At 39.3% G+C, this 27,135-nt stretch overlaps 1 protein-coding gene across 1 annotated transcript; it reads right to left on the bottom strand.

The window, feature by feature from the left end:
• Nucleotides 1-552: 552 nt before the first annotated feature.
• LOC140140751 (uncharacterized) lies at nucleotides 553-26,882 on the bottom strand. Its single transcript, XM_072162492.1, has 9 exons — nucleotides 26,759-26,882; nucleotides 15,945-16,019; nucleotides 15,186-15,632; nucleotides 11,472-11,581; nucleotides 11,075-11,133; nucleotides 9,253-9,428; nucleotides 6,373-6,401; nucleotides 2,591-2,710; nucleotides 553-1,179 (listed from the first exon to the last, which is right to left on the bottom strand). The coding sequence occupies exons 1-9, from the start codon at nucleotides 26,826-26,828 to the stop codon at nucleotides 1,012-1,014; spliced, it is 1,254 nt and encodes a 417-aa protein (XP_072018593.1). The 5' UTR covers nucleotides 26,829-26,882; the 3' UTR covers nucleotides 553-1,011.
• Nucleotides 26,883-27,135: the final 253 nt, after the last annotated feature.

Raw genomic sequence — 27,135 nt, 5'->3', positions numbered from 1 at the left:
TTTTAAGGGGGGTCAAAAATTTGATGTCCGAGGTTCCAAATTGTTCACCCCCCTTATGAACACTCCCTTGGTGTTACATTTAGGATAAGGCCTTATGTTAGGGTTAGGATGAAACATACGGGTTGGGTGAATATTATGGATTTGGGGGTTTTTAAAAAAAAAAAAAAAGTTGTGTTATCATCTTCAGCGACCAACCCTAAATCCTGACAAATAAGGGCACAGTTTTTCATTTATTTATTTTTTGAATGATGATTTTTACAAAGCCTCAATGTTTTCCACTTAAGACTAGTCTTAAATTTATTATCTAACAATTATCCAGTAGTCTATATTGACAAATGCCCCTCATAAAAGAAGCATTATCTGGACAACAATGTTTGCACAGTGTTATTTGTGGGACCTGAGAGCATATCAGACATATCAAGTTGCATTCTACAAGGAATCATGTCCTGATGATATCAAATCATTTTTGATTTTTTTTTTTGATTTGCTATAATGTATATTGGAAATTTTTAAATATGTGATATGTTTGATATTTAACAAAGTAAAATTAATAAATCTAATGATATGTACGTAAAGTGTATGTAACTGGGATGAAAAGCCAATCATCGACTGAAAATTTGTGACTCTTTATATTAAAGATATACATAGTTCCCCAGAAAGGCCTACAAAATCGTCATCTTCAATACGAATAGTCAAATTTTTCATCTGATGGACAGCTTTTCATCCCAACTTTGATTACTGATAAATTTCACAAAATTAATCATTTTGCCATAAAATGTGTATCATGAATTTCAAAAAATCAAAATAATTTGATATTAGCAGGACATTCCTCGTAAGGCTCGTATTCAAAATGCAATTCGATATGTCTGATGTGCTCAGGATTTAAGTACAACACAACAATTTTTTCGTTTTACAATTAACCCAGTAACCAACTCAGGATACCAATTGTAGACAGAATTACCAGTGAAAATGGAAAAACTGCAGAAGATACGTTTTTCTCCCAGTTCTCTTTCATGTTGCAGTGGTCCGTATCACAGCATCGGTGGCAAGTTTTGATTTTGTCTGGCTATCTTCGTCGCATGTTGGTTCATCATTCTGTGATGGCCCTATGCATTCTTCATTCATCATACACTTCCGTGTACCCCTGACAAACAAACCATTAGTTGTAAGCAATTCCTCCTGAAAAATAAAGTTCAGAAAAAATAAAAGTTCAGAATAAAATTTCAAGGCCATGGAATTGACCAAAAGACGAATTCAGATTTGGCCGTCTGACGAACTCATCATAAGGGATGGTGCAATAATTATGTGTACCCCATGGTGAATTATAAAGGGGAAAGAGTTTTTGGCAGCCCAAAAGGGGGCTAGCATTTTGTGGCAGGTCGAAAGGGGTGACAGGTGATTCTTGACAGATCATAAAGACCCATTCAGTGATCCCAGCGCAAGTGTATAAAAATTAAAGTTGTGCATAAATTGCTTAAAAGTGAAGGATAAGTCATTCAAGTTGTCATTTGGTATTTTTGAAATGACAAATTTGGCAAAAAACAGTAGTACTGACGAAGTTGAAGCCCCTTTCAACTTAAAAATGCATGTTGGTATATTGTCCGTATCTAAATTACAGATTCGTGTAAAATGTCTTATTTTGTCTTAAATACACAGCTTTTGGCTGAACCACTCACAGGCTATGTTAGCATATCTATGACAAAGACAAAGGTACCGAAAGCTGAATTTTGATGATTTTTACGATTATCCGGATGAGCAAATCACTGAATGGGCCTTAAGGTGGTGTAAGTAATTTTTTGATGTTTTCGACTAGGGCAGCTACCTAAATCAACAACATAAAATAAATGCCTGTACAACTGCATAGGTGACTGCATAGCGAAGGCATTCACTTTGGTAAGGGTACACTCTAAAAAGGTGTAGGAACACGTTCAGTAGGAACACATTCAAATATGCCAAATTTGCTGCGTTCAAATTATATGGTATAAAGACAATTTGGGTTTGTTCCCTAATTCTTGTATGTGTTAAGTGTAAGGGCAAAGACTTTTGGCATGCCAAAATGAGGGGATGGTATGCACACCAAAACTGGGGAAAAATATTTTGGATATTAAAGGCAAGCGATTTTTGGCAGACTATTTTGAGAATTCACCGGTGTACATATAAATATTGCACTTTTTTAAAGTTCTCCTTGTAGTACAAATGACCATGCGGGGACGTGCCACAAACATGGGTAGTATTTTCGGCCTTTAGGTATAACAATGACCCCTTTTTCTTAGTCAATTTTGGTAAATGGATGGGTCCTTTTTCAAACTTTTCTTTCTTTTTTTTTCCGGAAAATAGCCCAATTTTGCCCCAACTATAGCCAAAATTTGTGACATTTTCCCAATATTTGGGGGAAAATTTGTAAATAACTAAGACATTTTGGGTTAAATTTGGCCAAAAATTTTGACTTTTGGTATATCGATGGGTCCCAATTTCTTGAAAAATTGGTATATTGATGGATCCACTTTCAAATACACACCCCTACCAAAACCAAATTTGAGTACCCCCTCCCCCTCCCCTCAAGTGCTCATATGAGTTTAATTTAACTTACCAAGCATACTTGATTGGCGCTGCATTCCACAGCATTGCTAACCCCTTTCTCCTGAACACCATTGCACACATGGTCCTCTCCATCATTTGCGTTCGCTGTGCAGAAGAAGCACATGCGGCCCTGTGATAAATAATAAAATCCGATTAACATTTGTAATCGTTTCAAAAAGGTCTCAAAATAGAAAATATATTGGACTACATCAGTAGATCCAGGATTAGAACAGACATTTTTGTAATGAAAATGGTCTCAAAATGTTTGGCTTTGCAACTTTACACTTGAGGAAAATAACCCCGGGAAAATAACAAACAACATCTCCACTATTTGGGTATGTTATGAGATTGCACTTGAAATTTCACAAAAAAAGTGAGGGGTCTGTGATTGGAGCTTTTGCCAGATGCAGAGAAAGTGTACAAATATGGCTTTTACACGTCTGTTAGAACACTGGGTAAAACAACGCCCATTGGGTAAAACATTGGGTTTTCACCCAACATTGGGTAAATTTCACCCAACATTGGGCTAAATTTCACCCAACATTGGATAAATTTCACCCAACATTGGCTAAATTTCACCCAACATTGGATAAATTTCACCCAACATTGGGATAAATTTCACCCAACATTGGCTAAATTTCACCCAACATTGGCTAAATTTCACCCAACATTGGATAAATTTCACCCAACATTGGATAAATTTCACCCAACATTGGCTAAATTTCACCCAACATTAGTTTACCTAATGTTGGGTGAAACTTACCTGATATTGAGTGAAACTTACCTGATATTGGGTGAAACTTACCTGATATTGGGTGAAACTTACCTGATATTGGGTGAAACTTAACTGATATTGGGTGAAACTTAACTGATATTGGGTGAAACTTACCTGATATTGGGTGAAACTTACCTGATATTGGGTGAAACTTACCTGATATTGGGTGAAACTTACCTGATATTGGGTGAAACTTACCCGATGTTGGGTGAAACTTACCTGATGTTGGGTGAAACTTACCTGATATTGGGTGAAACTTACCTGATATTGGGTGAAACTTACCCGATGTTGGGTGAAACTTACCTGATATTGGGTGAAACTTACCTGATATTGGGTGAAACTTACCCGATGTTGGGTGAAACTTACCTGATATTGGGTGAAACTTACCTGATATTGGGTGAAACTTACCTGATATTGGGTGAAACTTAACTGATATTGGGTGAAATTTACCCGATGTTGGGTGAAACTTACCCGATATTGGGTGAAACTTACCTGATATTGGGTGAAACTTACCTGATATTGGGTGAAACTTACCCGATGTTGGGTAATGGATGTTTTACCCAGTGTTCTACCAGGGTGTCCCAAGTGTAGGGTGACCCTTGTGAATATGGCAAGCATTTTTGCAAGCTTGCAAAGCATTTGCGCATGCTTGCATATACAAGCAAGACAATTCTGCAAGCTTGCGCTAGGTTTTATTTGGAACAATACGGGCATGCACAAGCATGCAAATAGGTCTGTTGCATGCCCAGGGGGCCACTCAAGTATGATAGTGTACGCATGTGTGACCAAATATTTTTCGAAACGCTCCCTAACCGAGTTTTACCCTACCAGCAAATTTAGCTCCTTAATAAGGTAATTTAATAAAGAATTTACCCCTAATGAGATTTTGGCTAGTAAATATGAAAAATATATACCTTTTTGGACTCGTAATTACCAAAAATTTGAAAAGGAACTACCCTTATTCTTGAAAATCAGTGTTTTTTAGACGCTAAATGCGTCACGCGCGTAACTTGCCTTGCCTAAAAAAACACCCCCTTTTACTTGTTTTTTTTGTGTCACGCATGCATACAGACCATTTATGCGAGTGCTCCCCCCGGGTTGCATGCTTGCAATAAGCATCCTTGCGATGAATGTGCTTGCCCCCTGCATGATGACTCGAGTCTGGGTGACTGATACAGGAAATGCTCATTTTAAAAGTGCCTCAAGAAGGCGGATTTACTATAGTGTTGCGTATGGTACAATTTGAGTCGGTAACCTTTGGGTGTATACTTGATATCTGTGGTCGCAGCAGAAATGGGCCACAGACAAACGTCCATCGGAACTGATGCACACCGACACACACCGACATCGCCCGGTTAATAATTACATTATACTACCAGAGACACTGAAATGAATACACGGGATCGATACACGTAAATGTGCTATGCACGATTGATATTCAGACAATAAATCTTTGGATACCGGGGTGGAAAATGATGAATATCTCCCGTAAATGATTTTGTATAAAGAAACCAGATGTGGTTCCTTGCACTTGAATATATATTTTGAACATATATGATAGTCGTTAGTTTGCGCTTTGAGAGAGTAGCTTGCGTCTTGAGCTGAAAAAGTGACCAAAATTCAAGATTTTAAATAGCGCAGCGTAGAACCTCGTGGAGGTAGTCTCGGGCCAGACTGTATGTGGCTATCACGAACATACAGGATCGACGAGTGGCTGTGTAGGAGACTATCGTAGAGACAGTCTATAAGCAGATGACAATGGCGAATGTAATGCTCGCTGACCGTACAGAGGTCAGTCACAGGCTAATGTCATTAGCCTTGGTCGGATGTCCTTCAGCCCACTATGCATTTAAAAACTATTAAACACAATGGCCATCCGTTGCTGTGGATTCAACCTACCATGGCATTTTCTGCCATGAAGATATCGGGGCGATGACACTGTGTGATGCTTCAGACTATACAGGGTGTCCCAGAATGATTTGTACCGTGTTTGCAAAAATAACTAAAAATAGAAGACGGGCAGTGTATCTATTTTTGATACATGCATTATAATGCTGGACATGTCTCCTACTTATTCTGTTAATTTCAGCACGCTACCTTTATTTGTTTTGGCGTGGCATGCAATAATGTAAAATCAATGAAAAACTGCTTTTCATTATCAGCGCAAACGACTCGCATACCCTTGAAAATGGCATGATACGATTAAATAAAGAGCGTGGGATGTTTGGCACAGCATTTCGACGACAACTACTGTTGGGGTTGGGCCTTAAAGCTTGCCAGACAGCTGCAATGTTCGCTCTAGTTCTTACAGTCTTACGAGCACCTGAAGCTTCACTCTGCCGATTCCTGACAGTTCTGTGCTCGTCAAACTTCTTTACGTTATACACTATCGCTCCTTTGACTGGAACGCGTGCTCGCGGAAATCGTCTAATGAACCTTCTTTGCGTCTCAACATAGCTGCCGGTTTGCCAGTAAGTTTTTGAAAGAAATCACGCTGCTGCCCAATAAATTGAGGAGCCATCTTTATTGTACCACAACCAGTTCGACCTCTGCAAGCATTTCAAATGACATGGACCTCACACCACAATAACTAAAACTACTGCCAAAGAGAGAATGGGATTAGGCCGCAAATCCTTAATTCCATGTAATGATTGCTTCGTAACGTCATAAATAATAGATAGATATCGGCTATTTGGTGGATATATGAACAGGGCACCACTAAAATACCTGCATAACTTTTCCAAAGAACTTTGTGCTGAACGGTTAGTAATGTTAGATTTTCAAAATAGGTTGCGTTGTCAAAACTTAGAATTCACCATTTTTACGCAATCTTCTATAACTTCTACTAGAAACGTCCAATTTTAAAATCTAAAAATCTGAGAAAGCTAAATATATGTAAAACTTAAAATGTAAAACAATATGAACATTTAACATGCCCTTCATACCTAAAAAATTCCATCTTTCCCGGTACAGATCATTCTGGGACACCCTGTATCTCAGCCTTTACATGTACCTACCTTTGCACTAGGTGCCATCGTCGTCGTAACTGCAAGAACAAAATAATTTTATTAAAAGAAGAATATGTCTCAAAGGCATTGGGCATTGTTTTAATTCTTGAAGATGTCTATATCATAATCATGAGTCACGACTATTCATTATGGCCTAGACGATAATTAATTTGATAAGTTTTCATCAAACCAGTTCCGATTACAATACCGTAAAGATTCGCCTAATGACACTATGGGCTCACTTCACATAAATGGAATTTTAGGTACAACCTAAAAGTACCCTCTAGTAAAATTCCCACCAGCAAATAAGGGCATGGTAACATTAATTCTTTCAGAGGAGGGAGCTCTCTATATTTGCATATGAAATTTACCCCAAGGCAAGGAGACAGCCCAAGTGCACCATTAGGCGAACCTTTACGGTATATCGGTTTACTAGCACTCATGTAGTTGCCCGGTGTAGTTGCTGGGGTGGGGGACGAAATTGGCCATTTGGGCCCCCGCTCCTCCATGTATGCAGTTGTGGCTCTTTCTTTGTAACCTTTGCATCTTTACAAAAGGAGAACTTATTAAAAATTCAGATGCAGTAGTGCTATAAAAAAAAAAAAAAACAATGTTGTGTTGCCCTCAAGTGGGAAAGTTGGGTCGGATGGTCGGATTTTTTTTTAAACCTTCAGTTTTTTTAAATCCCTTCAATTATTAAATAATACTTCTCCAATTCAAGGGGACATTTGTCAATTTTGACTTCTTGATACCTGTTAGACATCAATTAAGGGGTGGTGCAATAATTATGTGTACCCCCGGGGTGGTGAATTATAGGGGGGGGGACCAAAAGGGGGATTTTTTGGGAGGGGGGGGGGGGGCAAGTTTTTTTGGCAGGTCGAAAAGGGGGGCAAGCAATTTTGGCACAGATATTTTGGGCACCGTTTCTATATTACGCCCTAAAAAGGCGTAGGAAAACATTAAGAACACGTTCAAATATACAAAATTTCCTGCTCGCTGCGCTCGCATTATATGATAAGACAATTTAAGGTTTTAAATTCAGGTTCCCCAAAATCTTGCATGTGTAAGGGGGGCAAAGATTTTTGGCATGCCTAAAGGGGGGGGGCAAAGGTTTTTTTGCACATCAAAAAGGGGGGGGGGGCACCGATTTTTTGGCACGGCCAAAAGGGGGCAAGTGATTTTTGGCAGACTATTTTGAGAATTCACCACCCCGGGGGTACACATAATTATTGCACCACCCCTAAAGACTAGTCTTTCAATAAAATATCAATTTTAAGTGAAAAACATTGATTTTTTTGAACAAATCTGTAAAAATCATCATTCAAAAACAAAAAATTGCGACCCTGATTTTTCAGGATTTAGGGTCGGACGGTTGAGGGCAACACAACAATTCTTTTTTTTTGGCCTAATTAAAGCCATATTATAACATTTTCATACAAAAATAGATTAGTATTTGTTTGCCATTAAATGTTAGCTTTTACTGTCAGATATATCCCCTTTTAATTTTGAGCCGAATAACTATAAGGCAAAGCAAAGACAATTGGAATTTACAGCACCGATGTCGCCAATAGAGACCCTGCATACTTTTATCGATTGGCTCCAAACAAAGGATTTGAACCGCAAAAAAGAAAAAAAAATGCCGCAAAAAGTGGAAATGTTCGTAATTTGGGTGTTTTACTGGGGGGCAACAGGGGACAAGAGTTCTCACTGGGGGCATTTGCCCCCTCATGTCCCCCCTCCCGTGGCGCCGCCACTGTAAGTGAGACGATCTATCATGGTAGATTGCAAGCATGCTTTTATTTAACACATTTGAGTAGTCCGCCATATTTACGGTATGACGCGTCATATGCACATTGCACAACCTCTATATGTATCACGTACTCCATCGGTTGTGTTACGGTACGATCCTTCGTTGTGTAGATCACCATTCCGCACGCGCGTAATTTCTTTCTGCAACCATAATGGGCAGCAAAACGATAACACATACATGTAGAGTATATGGGGCTGGATATAACACAAGTTTATTACCATTATTATTTCCTCTTACTTAAGGGATGGGGTATCAACGTTTGGACAGTATTTATTGTGGGACATTGGAGCACATCAGACATATCGAATTGCATTCTGAATACAAAGAATGTCCTGATATCAAATAATTTTTAGGTTTTGAAATTCTACAACGGTTTACCTGCATGGGGTTCGAAACCACAATCTATGGATCCATAGTCCAATGCCTACACCACTGTGCTATGAGTCGTGCCAAAATAAAAGGTGTTTGTTTATTGTACTTATTAGCTCTTGATTACGGAAGTTTTCATACATACAATATACTATTACTAGTATACCCTAATCCTAACCCTAAACCCTAACCCTTACCTTAACCCTAAGGCCCTACTGAGCCATAACCCTAACAATAATGAACCTTGCCTTGGACTATGCGGTTCAATATTGCGGCCCATTATGGTTGCAGAAAGAAAACTGTGTTATGAACATCACATATGCGTTGGACTAATATTTCCATCGTAATAATAAAACGACGGTTCCTGCGTTTTATTCAAAATCTCGGATTTTGACAAAACTACAGCACCTAGGATCTTGATTTTTGCAGGGTATGTTGGTTTAATAAAGTAGGCATACATGATATACGGTAAAAAAACCCAGAATTTTGACAAATATTGAGGGCGTCCTCAGCAAATGATATAATGTAGCTTTAAAGTAGTTTTTCATTTGCTTGTCTGTTTTGAGGACTAAGTTGGGGTGCGACCCTCAACATGGACATATATGCCCCACCCCACCCAAAAAAGGCCCAAAGTCGCACATGCGAGCCCCTCCCCCACCCCCTGTTTACGGGTCTGCACTCATAATGACATAATTGATAATTAGGCCTACCTGGAATTATCTCGAAAGACTCTATTTCCAAAGTGCCGTTGGCAGCAGCTTTCTCAAATGTAGTTGTTACAACGTCATACAAGTAGTCCAGTGTTGAATCAAACCCTGCATTGGTAGCAACGCCGTCGCTAATATCACTGAATACAACCGTGAAGTCGGCAAAGATGCTACCACTCCTGTGAATAAAAAGGTTGGACCAGTGCAACGTTAATAAATTATAAATTTGATAGACTCAAGCCGGGACTCAAGGCAGTTGACTCAGGGCATTTCTAGACCTCTCCGTAGTCCACTTGCCCATTTTGCATACTCTGGCTATTACATTTAAGCATAAAACTCTGATTTATATTGATTTGTGTGCAACTGATAGATTTTCACATCTGTATCTGATCTTTTCAGTCACTGCACTCCCTCTGTTTGTTAGCTTCCCAAGTGGACTACTGACTTTGCCTTGCGGTGAAGATTTTTAACACAGGACTCTATGCAATTTCTGGCCTAACTAAAATTGGCCATGATGTAATGCATCTTTAAATGGATCTGTCTTGTGATTGGTCGCCCATATCTCGCTATGGTTTAAATCTTCCGGGCCCGCGCCATTACCATTAACTACACCGTACACAACTATCTGTGGTATTTTATGGCGCTTTTGTGTTGTGTGAAAGTTAATCTCTCATCAAACATCTAGCGCGTCTTGTACTATACCATGCTTAGTACTTGTGGTTAATGGACTGATAAACAAGTATGCTTGACAGTGTGTTTTTAGAGAGCAAAGTCCCGGGGCAAAGTTCTGCTTAAAATTCAAAGTCCATAGTCGACTACTGACTTTGCCTTGCGGTGAAGATTTTTAACACGGGACTCTATGGAGAGTTAGGACAATTTCTGGCCTAACTAAAATTGGCCATGATGTAATGCATCTTTAAATGGATCTGTCTTGTGATTGGTCGCCCATATCTCGCTATGGTTTAAATCTTCGGGCCCGCGCCATTAGGCCTACCATTAACTACACCGTACACAACTATCTGTGGTATTTGCGGCGCTTTTGTGTTGACGCGAAAGTTAATCTCTCATCAAACATCTAGCGCGTCTTGTACTATACCATGCTTAGTACTTGTGGTTAATGGACTGATAAACAAGTATGCTTGACAGTGTGTTTTTAGAGAGAAAAGTCCCGGGGCAAAGTTCTGCTTAAAATTCAAAGTCCATAGTCGGATTTTCGTGGTTCGCTATCAATAAACTGGTAGATTCCAAAATCAGAATTGTTCAGTATTAAAGTGAGCCATTATAATTATGCAAGATAATGTTGCATTCAATTACTTTTATTGTCACTAATCATCTGATATTCTTAATTCTTTATGACCATTTTACTATTGAATACTTTAATTTTAATAAACATCAGTATAATTTTGAGTTCAACGAAATGAGTTCATCATGACTAATAATAACATATTTTTAATAAAATTCGACTATGGCATATAGTCTAAGGGCATTTCTTGAAGTAATCATGATTCTGGCACCAACGCTAAGGCTAACAGTCTACCCCCCCCCACCGCTCCTATGCCACATAAAATTGGGGGGGTTTTATATCGTCCGGAGGATTTTCATGAATTAGGGAGGGGTCGACTTCCAGTTGAATTTTGGTCTCAGGTTTTTACGCTTTTTGGACAGAAAAGGTCCAAATTTTGGGAAGATTTAAAAGTCCACTTTTCACAAAATCGCCCCCTGGAAAAATCAGCACCCTCCCCCAAATGAAATCCTGCGTACGGGCCTAGGACCTTTAAATGTGTTTTCAAAAGAACTTAGAAAATAAATTAGATATGGCGCTTACCTGAACCCTATGACATTCACAGATTCAAAGTTCTCTTCATCCTTTAAAGCATCCGCTATCTGAACAAAAACATGGAAGAATTTATGCTACATCAACATAAAATGGTACAATTTAGCAGTTCATTATAAACTCCATTCCAGAAAAATACAACACTATAAATTTTTGGGAATGGATTTAAAAAATATTATCCTGTCGTTTTTTGGGTTTTTTTTGTTTGTTTGTGGGTAATGTTTTCCGTTGCAACATTCACCTGATGTCGTGACGGTTCAGTTCTCTGGAGCGACTTTCTGTTCTTCAACGAAAATTTTCACAGCAGCCTGTGCAGCCCAGAAATACTGTGAAATTTGACCTTTTTCAGACATAACAAATTTTAGCCGTATACATAGGTTATACCTACTTGATCCTCCATCACCTTTTTCTTTGCCATGAATTCGGGCGATTTGGTATCCATTAAAGCCGGCGTGATCGTTCCTGGCAATTTCAATTCCCCTGACACCTCAGGCTTTCCTATCAAAACAAAATTGGAAATGGAAAACAACAAATTTGAAAAAAAAAGTTAGTCTGATGCATAGATAAATTATATTTACTTTTAATATTTTTAATTAGATATAAATAAAACGTGCACAGACGCAGTTAATAACTTTCGAGAAATCTTCAAATATTAGGGAGTGTTCAGAAATACTCTGGTGGGGGGGCTGGAAAATATGTAGGGGGTCATAAAATTTTAGGAGTTCTGAATAGGGGGGTTAAAAAAGTTTTGGGTGTATGAACAGGGGGTTAAAAAGTTTTTCGGCACGTAGGGGGGGTAAAAATAAAGCAATAATTGCCATGTGCAACTTTTTTTAGCATGCATCGAAAAGCACCATGTTTTGGGCCCAAATAGGGTAAAATTGCAACATTTTGCGCTTCGCGATCACGCGAACTGGCCCATCAATTGAATATATGAATACAAAAGCCACCCAAGTCCATACTTTGGCCAAATTGAGTTAAGCATGGGAAATCGTTGCTATACATAGGCCTGTCATATGTATGAAAGAACAACTCAAATTCATCCTCTGTGTCTATTGAGCATGTGAAAAATAGCATGTATGAAAGAATCACCCTATTCCATAATTTGAGTCTTGTAACACATTGATTGAAATCCAGTATGTATAAAAGTCCACTTGTAACACATTCATTGCTAGAGAGTGACTTTTGAAAAAAATGGGTTTAATAAAGGAAAGTGTGTGGTTTATATTACATGGCAGAATGGTTATCAACATTATACATACCTGTGTGCTTTATTTTGTATTATCTTACTAGTGGTAATCTCATTCTAACATTGTTGTCTTTGTATATGATTCAAAAAAACCACCCAAGTCCAAAATTTAAAATGAACCCCACGAAGTCCCTGAAATGCTAATCGTCATACCTAATACAGGTTAATCCACTCATTTGCACGTAAAACTTATCATATTGAACAGGTAAATCTAACTGAAGGAATTAAAATGATACACAGGTTTTTCTCTCAAAATCACTTCCCATGGACTTGGGTGGCTTTTATATTCATGTATTCAATTAGCAAAACACACCATTTGGCGGCAGTAGCGTAGACAGGCTCCCTGACAAAAAAGGAAAGAAAAAAGTGCCCCTCTGACAATAAAATGAAAAAGAAAATCTGGAGGGCAAAGAAAAGGAGCAAGGAGCCCCCTTCCATCCAAATTCACCCCGATCATGGGCCAAAATAGTGTAAAATACAAAATGTTTGCACTCTGTGTGCGCACATTGTCACAATAAAGGCATTTTCATCCCATCATGGGCGAAACACAATTTTTGCATGCTTTTTGTCCCAATAAAGCCTTTTATGGAAGCTCAAATACATGTAGTCTCTCTAAAAAACAAAACCGGTATATGTATTTGCAACTGCAATTTCTTTTTTCATCTGTGCCCCCGCAATTTTATCCCCCCCCCCTACACCAAGAAAACTGCCTATGCCCCTCTATTTTGGGCTAAAATGATAGTCTAAGATTTTTGCGCGCTTCGCCGCAACAAAAAGTCCCATGCAGTAAAACCAGAACAAAATATACTCGTCCCCCGACCCCCACCTAAATTGTAATGCTTCCGTTGCCACCAGGCGGCGGATGACATGATCGAGCCGGCAACTTGTGAAACCTCCCGGTCGTACAGCTCAACTTACCGTACTTTGCCTAACCAGACAGTCCATGCCAAAATTGTTACTACACCTTTACATTTCATCGAATCTCCTTTTGATGTCTGTCATTTTGAACATCATACTTGAAAGATGTATGCTATGTAGAAACGTTATTTTGCAATTTCATAATTTGCATATTATTAGCATATTTGCAAGAAAAAACATGAAAATCAATAAATACCTATATTTTTCACAATTTCAATATTTTATTAGAAATTAAGCATGTAGGCCGTTTGTTATGACTTGATGAATGAAACTGTTAGACAGATTTTGATATTTTTGCTTATTTTTCCTTTTTTGCCCCAAAATGTGTAAAAATCACAATTTTTTGGATGACCTATATTTTCTTTGAATATTTATCAAATTTCTTAATTTAGGTATAATACAGTGCAGAAAAAGATGTCAACAAATCTGTTAAAACAGATTTCCAATAAATTGTTCCATTTTCATTTTTGGGTTAAATACTCAATTTTCATGCGCGGGATATTTGAAACATAAAATGAAAACATGTCCATTGCACTTTTTCCTCGAGATGTACTATAATATCAAGGTTACTAATATATTATAAACCCTTCTTATCTTCACTGATCCATCAGATACCTATTGTTATGAATGATCAATGATAAAATTCCCTTTAAAAGGAAAGCCAGCCTCAATGTAGAAGAGGTCTTGTAATTAGTTTTGGTCAATGTGAAAGGCATTTTTAGGATCACGCTTACATCTACATGACAGTCCACCAAACCATCAACGATGAGAACATGCACACTGAAACAGCAGAAAACATTAACTCCTAATCTCATGTCAACTCTTTTAATTCATTACATGTACTCCAAATTGTTCTGGTCTGTTTGTTTTGTTGTTGTTGTTGTTGTTGTTGTCGTTGGGTTTTTTGTCTTTTCAGCTTTTTACCCACGATATCTCAATTTCCAATTTTGTAATACCAGAACTTACGAACTCAATATCTTCGCTTAGGAATGTCCGATTTCACTGCTTTCGATATATACACTGCCGGTTTGAGTTAACTTACTGGCGAAAAGGTTCAGAACTGGGCTACTAATGGTCTTGTCAAGTATCTATATAGTCTCCTACACAGCCAGTTTGCGTCGGTCTGACACTCGTCGATCCTCCTAACAAACATGTATGTTCGTGATAGCCACATACAGTCTGGCCCGAGACTAGTATCTATAGTTATTTTCATGACTGTGTCAACTCAAAAATCATGCAAGGTCGAATGTAGGAAAAGTATGATCAGTTGAGTTGTATATGGCATTTTCCAATATACTCGGTTAATTTTGTGGGGTTCATTATCGAACCCCAACGGTTTTAGCTTGTATTTCTATTATTTATCAACATAGGCCTATTTATTTGTGATATTTCAAGCGTTTTAAAATGTCAATTTCACGGTTGACGATGAAAATTTACTGAATGCAATGCGGCCACCACCTGGTTACCACTGATTCCAATCATTATGATTTATTAATCCTGGGTTGCATAAACATACTTACTTGCTACTTAAAAACATTTCCTCAATTCCACATATTCTATATCAATGACATGTGTACAATTTCATTGCACATGAATACAAATTTTAGTATCATTAATATGTTTCCTGTGCCATTTGATGTAGGATAGTACATTATGATGGGGGGGTCAAAATAGTTTTGAACCCATATGAGGGGGAGTCAAAAAGTTTTAGGTCCATTAAGAGAGGGTCAAAAAGTTTTGGGTTCGCGAAGGGGGTAAAAAATTCGACATAAAAAAAAAAAAATTCCAGCCCCCCCACCAAAGTATTTCTGAACACTCCTTAAAACGGTTCTATAGTTTAAATATTCGCACGGTATAGCTGTTGCCGAGCATACTATTATAGGCCGGATAGAACAACTTTATACCTTCCATGCTTTCACTTTATTATAGGCCTACCTCCTCCTCCTCCGCCTGTGTCTCCACCCCCACCTCCATTGCCGCCGCCTCCTGTGTCGCCGCCACCTGTGTCACCGCCACCTGTGTCGCCGCCTCCTGTGTCGCCGCCTCCAGTGTCGCCGCCTCCATTGTCGCCGCCTCCAGTGTCGTCACCTCCTGTGTCGTCGACGCCTCCAGTGTCGCCGCCGCCTCCAGTGTCGCCGCCGCCTCCAGTGTCGCCGCCGCCTCCAGTGTCGCCGCCGCCTCCTGTGTCGTCGCCGCCTCCAGTCTCCTCACCGCCTCCAGTCTCCTCGCCGCCTCCTGTGTCATCCCCTCCTGTGTCATCCCCTCCTGCACCACCGCCATTGTCTCCTGCGCCCCCACCATTACCCCCACTTTCGGTTGTTGTGACGTCCATTCTTTCTTCTTCCTCCTCCTCCTCTTCTTCCTTGCCGCCGCCAGCACCATCTGTGCAATCAGGACATTAAACATTAAAATTCAAGTGTTTTTTTTGTGTGTTTGTTTGTTGGGTTTTTTATTCAAAGTTGGGACATGTGTAAACATTACAAATATGCAGAAAATCAGGTTTGAAAAAAAAAACTTGATGAAAAACTCGCCATGGCTTCAAACCCCGCATGAAAAATGCGGAGATTTCTTATTGCTATTGCAGCAATTTGTGTTGATAGTGCATTATTCTTGTACCATGATGTAGCTGTCATGATCTGCACCCCCACCATTGTCAAATGCGCCCCCACCAACGCCCCTTACCACTCAACTTACCCATTCCACTTTCGGCTGTAGTCGTCATTTTTCCTTGCATTTCTTCTTCTTCCTTGCCACCGGCACCACCACCGCCTGTAGAGAAAATTAAAGTCCCATTCAGTGATTCCAGCACAATATTATGTAAAATTAAAATGCTTAATAAATTGCTTAAAAGTGAAGGATAAGTCATTCAAATTGTCATTTGGTATTTTTGAAATGAAAACATTGGCAAAAAACGAAGAAAACACCCGGGGGCACTTCAATATGAAATGGGTGTAGGGCTGGCACTTTCGCACTTTGGCATTCGGTGAGAGCAAAATGTATATGGGGTCATTGGGTGAGAGCATGATCGGTGAGAGCAAAATGTAAAAAATATGGGGTCATTGGGTGAGAACATGACCTTTTTTATATATATGGAAACTTTGGGTGAGAGCCGAAACAGCGCCACAGAAACCTCGAAATTCGAATTTCTAGTTCTAAATGGCTTCAAATTTTTCAAAATAAGTAGGCCTACCGCCGTTACAAAATCAGTGGAAAATTAAAGTTGCTGTTCAAATTGAACTTGTAAGGGTCTTTGGGTGACAGATCAAATGGGAAAATAGGGGGTCTTCGGGTGACAGAGCATGTGTTCGTAAAAAATATGGGGTCTTGTGACAGAGATGCTGAAAAGGGGGGCTTAACAGCCCTACAAACGCGTCACCTCCAAAGTGGGAGCCCCCCGGGAGAAAACAGCAATATTGAAGAAGTTGACATGGTTGAAGTCCCATTCAAATACATGTAGCTAATATTGTAAAATAGGAATTGATGAGAAACGTCGAGTACAAAGCAAATCGAGGTTATTAATTGGACTTCAAAGTATATATACGATTTATTAAAGTCCATATGCTTAAAAACGCCATGCAAAGAAAATGTGGAGAACTTGCGTGATTGCTGATGCAGTTGCAGCAATGCAGTTGCAGCAATTTGCCTTTAAAAGAAACTGAAGAACAAAACACGTTTTTAAAACGTTATATATAAACGTGTTATAAACGCGTTTGGTTTTGATCGAAACGTTGTGATAACATTATAATGTTAAACTTTATTAGCCTAATCCATTTCTGGAAATTACATGCACATGAGATCATAATAAAATACATTAGAGACAGTGGCTCCGGAACCGCTGGGGCCTGGGGGCGGCCCCTCAATAATTTTTTTTTGGGGGGCAAGTACCCTAGAGCCCCCCCCCCCAATAATCTGAGGTAAAATTCATAATTTTAGGGTAACATTCATAAATTTTCGGGTAAAATTCATAATTTTAGGGTCAAATTCATACATTTTCAGGTAAAATTCATAATTTTAGGGTCAGATTCATAATTTTAAGGTAAAATTCATAATTTTAAGGTACAATTCATGTAAAAATGTATGCATTTCAAAAGCTTCCGCCTCCCGCACCCACCCCCTTCAGCGTTTCGCGTCTCGGAGAAGGCCACAAATTTTGGCCCCCCCCCCCAAATATTCCAAATCTTCCGGAGCCTCTGAGAGAACAAGCATAATACAAAAACAGGTATTACAAGCACAAGGAAATTCAAAGGCACTCCCTAGAAATGGTATGAAAACACAAATTAACGACGGTACTTGGAGTTATGATAAAACATAGCTTGAGGGACAAATGAGTTGAGGTATCTGTCTGTATTTGCACGCGGCAGTGCATACGACCAGTTTTTGAGTTGAGCCCAGACAATTCATTCAGCTGAGAAGAGACAAAAGGTTTGATGGCCTGGTTATGTTAGTATAGGCCCAAGATTCAATATTCCATATTGCTGCCGGGTCACAGCCTGTACCGGAAGCCTGGGGGTCACAAAATAGGGGGCCAAAAATGCATTTATTCAGCTCAAGAGAGACATGGACAAAACTTGTTGGATATCACTCCCAGGAGGATACTTATCATGCCTATAGCAATGACAGCAATTTTGGCCTGTACGGGGGCCCAGACAGTAGCCCCAAAGGGGCCCGCCCATATGGTGTTATTCAGCTGAAGAGAGACAAGGACGAATCTTTTTGCATTGGAACTTTTACACATTAGGGTGCACAAAAATACCAATGACAGCAACTTTTTCCTGTACGGGGGCCCAGACAGTAGCCTCAAGGGGCCCGATGCCCCATAACCGGGTATTCAGCTGAAGGAAGACATGGATAAATCTTTTTGCATTGGAACTATTACACATTGGGGTTTACAAAAATACCAATGACAGCAACTTTTTCCTGTACGGGGGCCCAGACAGTAGCCTCAAAGGGCCCAATGTCCCATAGCTGATTTATTCAGCTGAAGAGAGACATGGATGAATCTTTTTGCATTGGAACTATTACCCATTGGGGTTTACAAAAATACCAATGACAGCAACTTTTTCCTGTACGGGGGCCCAGACAGTAGCCTCAAGGGGCCCGATGCCCCATAACAGGTTATTCAGCTGAAGGAAGACATGAATAAATCTTTTTGCATTGGAACTATTACACATTGGGGGTACACAAAAATACCAATGACAGCAACTGTTTCCTGTATGGGGGTCTAGACAGTAGCCTCAAAGGGTCCGATGCCCCATAACAGGTTATTCAGCTGAAGGAAGAAATGGATGAATCTTTTTGCATTGCAACTATTACCCATCGGGGATTTCAAAAATACTAATGACACTACATGACGGCAACTTTTTCCTGTACGGGGGACCAGACAGTAGCTTCAAAGGGCCCGATGACCCATAACTGGTTATTCAGCTGAAGAGACACATGGATGAATCTTTTTGAATTTGAACTATTGCCCATTGGGGATTACAAAAATACAAAGGACAGCAGCTTTTTCCTGTAAGGGCCCCCATACAGTAGCCTCAAGGGGCCCGATATCCCAAAACTTGTTATTCAGCTGAAGAGACACGTGGGTGGATCTTTTTGAATTGGAACTTTTGCACAGGGGGGTCAACAAAATACCAATGACAGCAACCTTTTCCTGTACATGGGTCCAGACAATAGCCTGAAAGGGCCCAATATATCCCATAACTTGTTATTCAACTGAAGAAACATAGACACGTGAGTGGATCTTTTTGAATTGGAATTATTGCACATTGAGGTCTAAAAAATACCAATGACAGCAACTTTTTCCTGTACGGGGGCCCAGACAGCTGCCTTAAAGGCCCGAAGTGATTTATTCAGCTGAAGAGACACATGCATGCGCGTTTTTTTTTGGGGGGCTTTGGGGCGCCAGCCCCCCGGGGTCAAAGCAGGGGGCGGCAAAATCGAAGGGGCGGCGGGAAGAAGAAGGGGCGGCAAAAAGAGGGGCGGCGGAAGAAGAAGGGGCGGCAAAAAGAATTAGTAAAGAAAAAAGGGCGGAAAAAGTGAAAAAATTGTACTATACATCAAAATGTGTTGCTTTTGGGCGGTAGGGCTTTATATAAACCCTTTTTTTTTTTTTTTTTTTATGTTCTTCAGTTTTTCAAACGACCGTAAAAAAAATTGGGGTAACCTTTTCGGGCTGTTGAGGAAGGGGCGGCAAAATTGGCTTTTCTTCAGCCCCCGGGGAAGGGGCGGCCACTGTACGCCACTGACATGGATGAATCTTTAGAACTATTACCCATAATTAATAGCATGATTGGGGTTTACACACTTTTTCCTGTACATGGACCCAGACAGTAGCCTGAAAGGGCCCGATATCCACGATGATATCCCGTAACTGGTTACTCAGCTGATGAAACACATGGATGCATCTTTTTGCAATGGAACTATTACTCATTGGGGTTTGTAAAAATACCAATGCCAGCAACTTCTTCCTGTACGGGAGCTCAGACAGTAGCCTCAAAGGGCCCGATGTCCCATAACTGGTTTATTCAGCTGAAGAAACACATGGATGCATCTTTTTGCAATGGAACTATTACTCATTGGGGTTTGTAAAAATACCAATGCCAGCAACTTCTTCCTGTATGGGAGCTCAGACAGTAGCCTCAAAGGGCCTGATGTCCCATAACTGGTTTATTCAGCTGAAGAAACACATGGATGCATCTTTTTGCAATGGAACTACTACTCATTGGGGTTTGCAAAAATACCAATGCCAGCAACTAATTTCCTGTACGGGAGCCCAGACAGTAGCCTCAAAGGGCCCGATAGCCCATAAATTCTAACACCCTGTCTGGTATTCCCATCAGAGTTGATATACCAGTGCTGCTGAATGGGCGTCAAGTCTACACTACATCAAAAGTCAGAGCTGAAACATTTTGCCAGACCTTTGCCGCTATAAAATGTTAGCTTCCCCGCACAGACAAATCTGCTCCTGAAGCCGGGTCCTGAAGTTCAGCTTCAGCAACATGCTCAAAGGAAAAGATATAGCTACTGGTCCTGATGAAATCATTACAAGCGTCCTGAAGGAATACAGCGCATAACTGGCAAGACCACTCAGTCTGCTGTTTGAGCTTTGCTTCTCCAAGTGAGTCTTTCCAAGCCAATGGAAGACTGCACTTTTCATCCCTATTTACAAGAGATGCGAAGTCTAATTCATCTATGTACCTCTGCTCTGCACCATCAGCAAGAGCAAGGAGTCTGTTGTACAGAACCAACTTCAGAATTACCTCCTTGAAAACCAACTGATATCAGATTTAGTTTGGATTTAGGCCATACCACAATATAACTGATATCTTTACCATTCTGACCCAAGAGTGGTCCTACTTCCTGGACAGAGGCAACGACCTGCGTCTGACTGCCCTGGATATCAAAGGAGCATTCAATAATGTCTGTCATAATTGGTTTTTGTGCACCACAATGTGTAATAGCCTACCAGATGGGGTAGTCGGAGCAGCACCATCCTTCAAGAGCAGCGTGCATAAGGATCTTATTTCACATGTCTGATGCTTTACCCTTCACACTTGTTGTTCCTAAGCTACGGTGAACCACTGATTGGCAAATGTGGTTTTCTTTTATATAGTGCATATATAGTGTCACTCTTCATGGGCTATTGTTCACTTTAATATTTAAAAACCATTAAAAATGTTTTTCAGCCAAAGAGACACACAGATCTTTTTGAATTGGAACTATTGCATATTGGGGTTTACCAAAATACCAATGACAGCAACTTTTTCCTATTCGGGGACCCAGACAGAAGCCTCAAAGGGCCCGATGTCCCATAACTTGTCAATATGCAATAGTTCCAATTCAAAAAGATCCATCCATGTGTCTATTTGGCTGAATAACCAGTTTGGGACATCAAACCCTTTGAGGCTACTGTCTGGGCCCCCGTACAGGAAAAAGTTGCTATCCTTGGTATTTTTGTAGACCCCAATGTACAATAGTTCCAATTCAACAAGATCCATCCATATGTCTCTTCAGCTGAATAACCAGTTATGGGATATCGGGCCCATTGAGGCTACCGTCTTGCCCCCGTACAGGAAAAGTTGGTGTCATTGGTATTTTTGTATACCCAATGGGTATTAGTTACAATTCAAAGATTCATCCATGTGTCTCTTCAGCTGAATGGGTAGTTCATTGGTAGATCACCAGCGCGGTCATCTTCGGAGTCTAATTTCACCCTTCTTAAGATAAGCACTCCTGGTGTAGTTCTCTCTTGGAAGATGACAAAATTGGAAAAATCAGTTATGGGACATTGGGCCCTTTGAGGCTACTGTCTGGGCCCCCGAACACGAAATATTTGCTGTCATTGGTATTTTTGTGCACCCCAATGTGTAATAGTTCCAATGCAAAAGATTTATGCATGTCTTCCTTTAGCTGAATAACCAGTTACAGGCTACTGTCTGGGCCCATGTACAGGAAAAAGTTTCTGTCATTGTATTTTTGTAAACCCCAATGGGTAATAGTTCCAATGCAAAAAGATTCAACCATGTCTCTCTTTAGCTGAATAAATCAGTTATTGGACATTGGGCCCTTTGAGGGTACTGTCTGGGCCCCAGAACAGAAAAACGTTGCTGTCTGTCATTGGTATTTTTGTGCACCACAATGTGTAATAGTTACAATGCAAAAAGATTCATACATTTTTCCCTTCAGCTGAATAACCTGTTATGGGGCATCGGGCCCTTTGAGGCTACTGTCTGGGCCCCCGTACAGGAAAAGTTGCTGTCATTTGTATTTTTGTGCACCCCAATGTGTAATAGTTCCAATGCAAAAAGATTTATCCATGTCTTCCTTCAGCTGAATAACCTGTTATGGGGCATCGGGCCCCTTGAGGCTACTGTCTGGGCCCCCGTACAGGAAAAAGTTGCTGTCATTGGTATTTTTGTAAACCCCAATGGGTAATAGTTCCAATGCAAAAAGATTCATCCATGTCTCTCTTCACCTGAATAAATCAGCTATGGGACATTGGGCCCTTTGAGGCTACTTTCTGGCCCCCGTACAGGAAAAAGTTGCTGTCATTGGTATTTTTGTAAACCCCAATGGGTAATAGTTCCAATGCAAAAAGATTCATCCATGTCTCTCTTCAGCTGAATAAATCAGTTATTGGACATTGGGCCCTTTGAGGGTACTGTCTGGGCCCCAGAACAGAAAAACGTTGCTGTCTGTCATTGGTATTTTTGTGCACCACAATGTGTAATAGTTACAATGCAAAAAGATTCATACATTTTTCCCTTCAGCTGAATAACCTGTTATGGGACATTGGGCCCCTTGAGGCTACTGTCTGGGCCCCCGTACAGGAAAAAGTTGCTGTCATTGGTATTTTTGTAAACCCCAATGGGTAATAGTTCCAATGCAAAAAGATTCATCCATGTCTCTCTTCACCTGAATAAATCAGCTATGGGACATTGGGCCCTTTGAGGCTACTTTCTGGCCCCCCGTACAGGAAAAAGTTGCTGTCATTGGTATTTGTGTGCACCCTAATGTGTAATAGTTCCAATGCAAAAAGATTCGTCCTTTGCACAATTGATAGATTTTCACATCTGATCTTTTCAGTCACAGAACTCCCTCTGTTTGTTAGCTTCCCAAGTGGATACTGACTTTGGATTGCGGTTAACATGTTTAACACGGCTGTCTATGGATGAGATTGTCGGATTGCATGATGCAGTCATGTCTACAGTAGAATTCATCTCGACCTTTGCAGGACTTAAACCCCATTAAAAGCTATTAAACCAAGATAACACTCATTGAAACAGCTCAACTGATTAAATCGGATCTTCTCTGGTTGTGCACATGTGTCTGTTTTACATGTGCGATATCGCAATAAAGCTGATATTATAGCTTCAGTTGGGTAACCGATTATAAAGGAAACGGAAGGAAACAATGGTATGTGGACCTTTGTTCACGAAATGAGACAATGGCCTGCTTTTTGTTAACCAGCATTCTTGAAAATGAGCAACATAATGATTGTTGACTTAACACGGTTTGGAAATAATTTCTTCATATTTTTGGTGTTATCTGTCGTTTACATATCCTTCCTAAAACACAAAAGTGCGACCCTCTCCAAACACCTAAATTAGCTAAAAATTTAGGACATGTTACAAAACTATATTTTCTAGAATTTCATAGAATACTTTAAATGTAGCTTGTACCATTTTTTGTGGCATCCTTCAGAACGGAGCGGTCCGTTACCAATATAGCTCAATATTTTCGGTCAAATCTCCATTCAATTAACACGGGGAGTTGGCTAGCTATGAGCTAGCTATGCTTTGCCCTCACTCATATTCTACGAAAGTGCGACACCTTCTGAACATCTAACCTAGCTGTAATTTTAGGTCATGTTAGAGAAATATATTTGCTAGAAGTTTGGAGAATACTTTAAATATTGGCTGGTTATTTTTCACACAGTAATGTTAACTAGTCAAGTGCCCATTCTTCCAACATACATAATTTGTAGAGGTCACGCGTCAATGGTGAGAGCACTGTGTATTGTGAAAACGGACAGTAACTGCAGTATGGCTGGCCTACTAAAATTGGCCATGATGTAATGCATCCCGGGAATGCATCTTTAAATGGATCTGGCTTGTGATTGGTCGCCCAGATCTCGTTGGTTTAAATCCTCCGGGCACCTGCCATTACCATTAATAACTACATGGTACCGGTACACAACTATACCGCCCTTTGTGTTGGCGGGAACATTAAACTCTCTGTAGCCTGAGCGCGTCTTGTACTTGCTTGCGGTTTAATTGGATTGATAAACAAGTATGATTGACAGTGTGTGTGTTAGGGACTTTGCCCATTCAAAGTCCCGTGTAAAATTCAAAGTACATAGTCGATTTTTAACTTGGGCTTTCGCGAATAATAAACTGGCAGATTCTAAAATTAGAATTGTTCAGTATTGAAGAAGTGCCATTATAGTTATGCCATTTTTGATATGTTGCATTCAATAATATAAGTCTACGTATACTTTACTTTTACTGTCACAAATATAATTATATAAACTTTTTCATAACCATCTTATACTAGTATTTTGATGTAATAAATATCAGTATAACTTCGAGTTAAACTGAATGCGTTCATCATGATTAATAACATATATTTATTTAAAAAAAATCGACTATGGCATAGTCTAATGCACGTATTGTTTTATTAGAGCAAGCACAAAATTGTTATACTACTACAATCAACTTGTGTGCATTACAAATTGCTTAAGGGATCCAAAATGAGCGTTTATTGCGTTTCGACAGTATTTTTTGTGGGACATATGAGAGCACCTCAGACCTATCGAATTGCATTCTGAATACGAAGCATGTCTTTCTGATATCAAATAATTTTCATTTTTAAAAATCACAATATAATACAAATTTTATGACAAATTATAAAATTTGATATTTTCAAATTTTTGATATATAACAGTCCTCGAAGTAAATTATATAAATCTAATGATATATTCTTAAAGTGTATGTAGCAGGAGGAAAAGCCGACGGTCAATTGAAAATTTTGACTTTCATATTGAAGATATGGATTTTTTTCCCAAAAAGACCTAATTTTTTTTGGTGTTTTGGGAAAAAAATTCCATATCTTCAATACGAAAGGTCAAAATTTTCAATTGATCATCGGCTTTTCATCCCACCTACATATACTTTAAGTATAAATCATCAGATTTATAAAGTTTACTTCAAGTACTGTTAAATATCAAAAATATCAATTTTTAATGATTTGCCATAAAATCTGTATTAAATTGCGAATTTCAAAAAATCAAAATTATTTGATATCAGAATGACATTCTTCATATTCAGAATGCAATTCGATATGTCTGATGTGCTCTAATGTCCCAAAATAAATACTGTCCAAACGTTCATACCCCAGCCCTTAAGGGATCTAAAATGAGCGTTTATTGCGTTTCGACAGTATTTTTTGTGGGACATGAGAGCACCTCAGACCTATCGAATTGCATTCTGAATACGAAGCATGTCTTTCTGATATCAAATAATTTTCATTTTTTGAAAATCACAATATAATGCAAATTTTATGACAAATTATAAAAAATTGATATTTTTCAAATTTTTTATTTGTAACAGTCCTCGAAGTAAATTATAAAAATTTAATGATATATTCTTAAAGTGTATGTAGCAGGGAGGAAAAGCCGGCGGTCAATTGAAAATTTTGACCTTTCATATTAAAGATATGGATTTTTTTCCCAAAAAGACCATATTTTTTTTGGTGTGTTGGGAAAAAAATCCATATCTTCAATACGAAAGGTCAACATTTTGCAATTGATTGTCGGCTTTTCATCCCACCTACATACACTTTAAGTATAAATCATCAGATTTATATAGTTTACTTCAAGAACTGTTAAATATCAAAAATATCAATTTTAATGATTTGCCATAAAATGTGTATTAAATTGCGAATTTCAAAAATCAAAATTATTTGATATCAGAATGACATTCTTCGTATTCAGAATGCAATTCGATATGTCTGATGTGCTCTAATGTCCCAAAACAAATACTGTCCAAACGTTCATACCCCTTCCCTTAAAAGTAAAGGATAAGTAATTGAAATTGGCATTTTTGAAATGAAATAATTTTACAAAAATAAAACAACAGCATTGACGAAGTTGAAGCCACATTCAAATACATAATTATACCGTCAATATATAAATTACAGAATCATGTAAATTTGTCTTAAACAAATACGCGGCTTTCGGCTGAACCACTTGCAGGCTATGTTAACACATCTATCATGATCTATGACAATGACAAAGGTACCAAAATCTAAATTTTGATGATTTTTACCGTGGTCCGGATAAGCAAATCACTGAATGGGCCTTTAACCATGTTAACCAATAATGGGGTAAAAATGTGCAAATAGCTTCAATTGGAGCTTCAATTTGAAAACGTTTCCAACTCCCTCTGGGCCTCCATCGCGGCGCTCAATTTTTACACAATGTGCCCCTGACACACACTCCACACCCGCCTCACCCACCCACACACCCACCCCTTTCAGAACGGATTGACACCCGGGTGGGGGACTCGACTTTGGAAGTGACGGGGATGTGCGGACAGCAATTCGAAACTAGGGGTCTTTCGGTGAGAGCCCAGACACCAAAAAGGGGGGTCTTTCGGTGAAAAGGCCCTCCAAAAGGGGGTCTTTCCGTGACACTGGGAAAATTTTCTAAATTTTGTCAAAAATTTTCAAATTTTTGAAAAAATTTAGAAAATTTTGTCAACTTTTATATTTTGACCCAAAAAATTCGAAGAAAAATAATGAAATAACAGGGTCATTTTCCACCATTTTTCCAAAATTGTTGAAAAAGGGGGTCTTTTGGTGACAGGAAAACAACGGGTGAGAGGGATTTCATTAAAACAAAAAAAGGGGGTCATTGGGTGACAGGGAGTTGAAAAATGGCCGCACATCCCCGTCACCCATTTTAGTGAGTGCCCCCCGGATTGACACCCCTGCATGATATTTACCTCTCATATCAGTCTCCTCCTCTTCCTCCGTGTCCTCCGTTGTACTTCCAACAGTCGTCGTCCCATCCATGCTACCCCCCTCACCAGCTCCACCAAATTTATCCTCCTCAGCGAATACTGATGAAACTGTGTATGATTAATTTTTATTTATTATAAGTTGTTCAAACTATAACATATAAAGCCTTCCAAAGTTATGGAGAAATAAATTAATAATTTTAATTATTATTGTACAATCCGTAAACAAACAAATAAACATAGTACCGGTAACTTACCTGCTAATAATGAAAGGAACAGAATCACAAGGTTAATTTTTCGGCTCATCTTCCTATAGTTGAGAGAGCTCAAGATATAGGCCTACAGCAATGGATTGAAATGGT

The sequence above is a fragment of the Amphiura filiformis genome, chromosome 19 (assembly GCF_039555335.1).
Source record: "Amphiura filiformis chromosome 19, Afil_fr2py, whole genome shotgun sequence".
In the NCBI taxonomy this organism is placed as follows: Eukaryota; Metazoa; Echinodermata; class Ophiuroidea; order Amphilepidida; family Amphiuridae; genus Amphiura; species Amphiura filiformis.
This window is presented reverse-complemented; position numbering and strand designations above follow the sequence as displayed.

Coding starts and splice junctions, on each gene's coding strand:
- LOC140140751 (XM_072162492.1), bottom strand. CDS start 26,828: ATGGATGGGACGACGACTGTTGGAAGTACAACGGAGGACACGGAGGAA. Junction 15,633..15,944: donor TACAGCCGAAAGTGGAATGG/GTAAGTTGAGTG, acceptor CTGATTGCACAG/ATGGTGCTGGCGGCGGCAAG. Junction 9,429..11,074: donor GTGAATGTCATAGGGTTCAG/GTAAGCGCCATA, acceptor TTTTATTCACAG/GAGTGGTAGCATCTTTGCCG.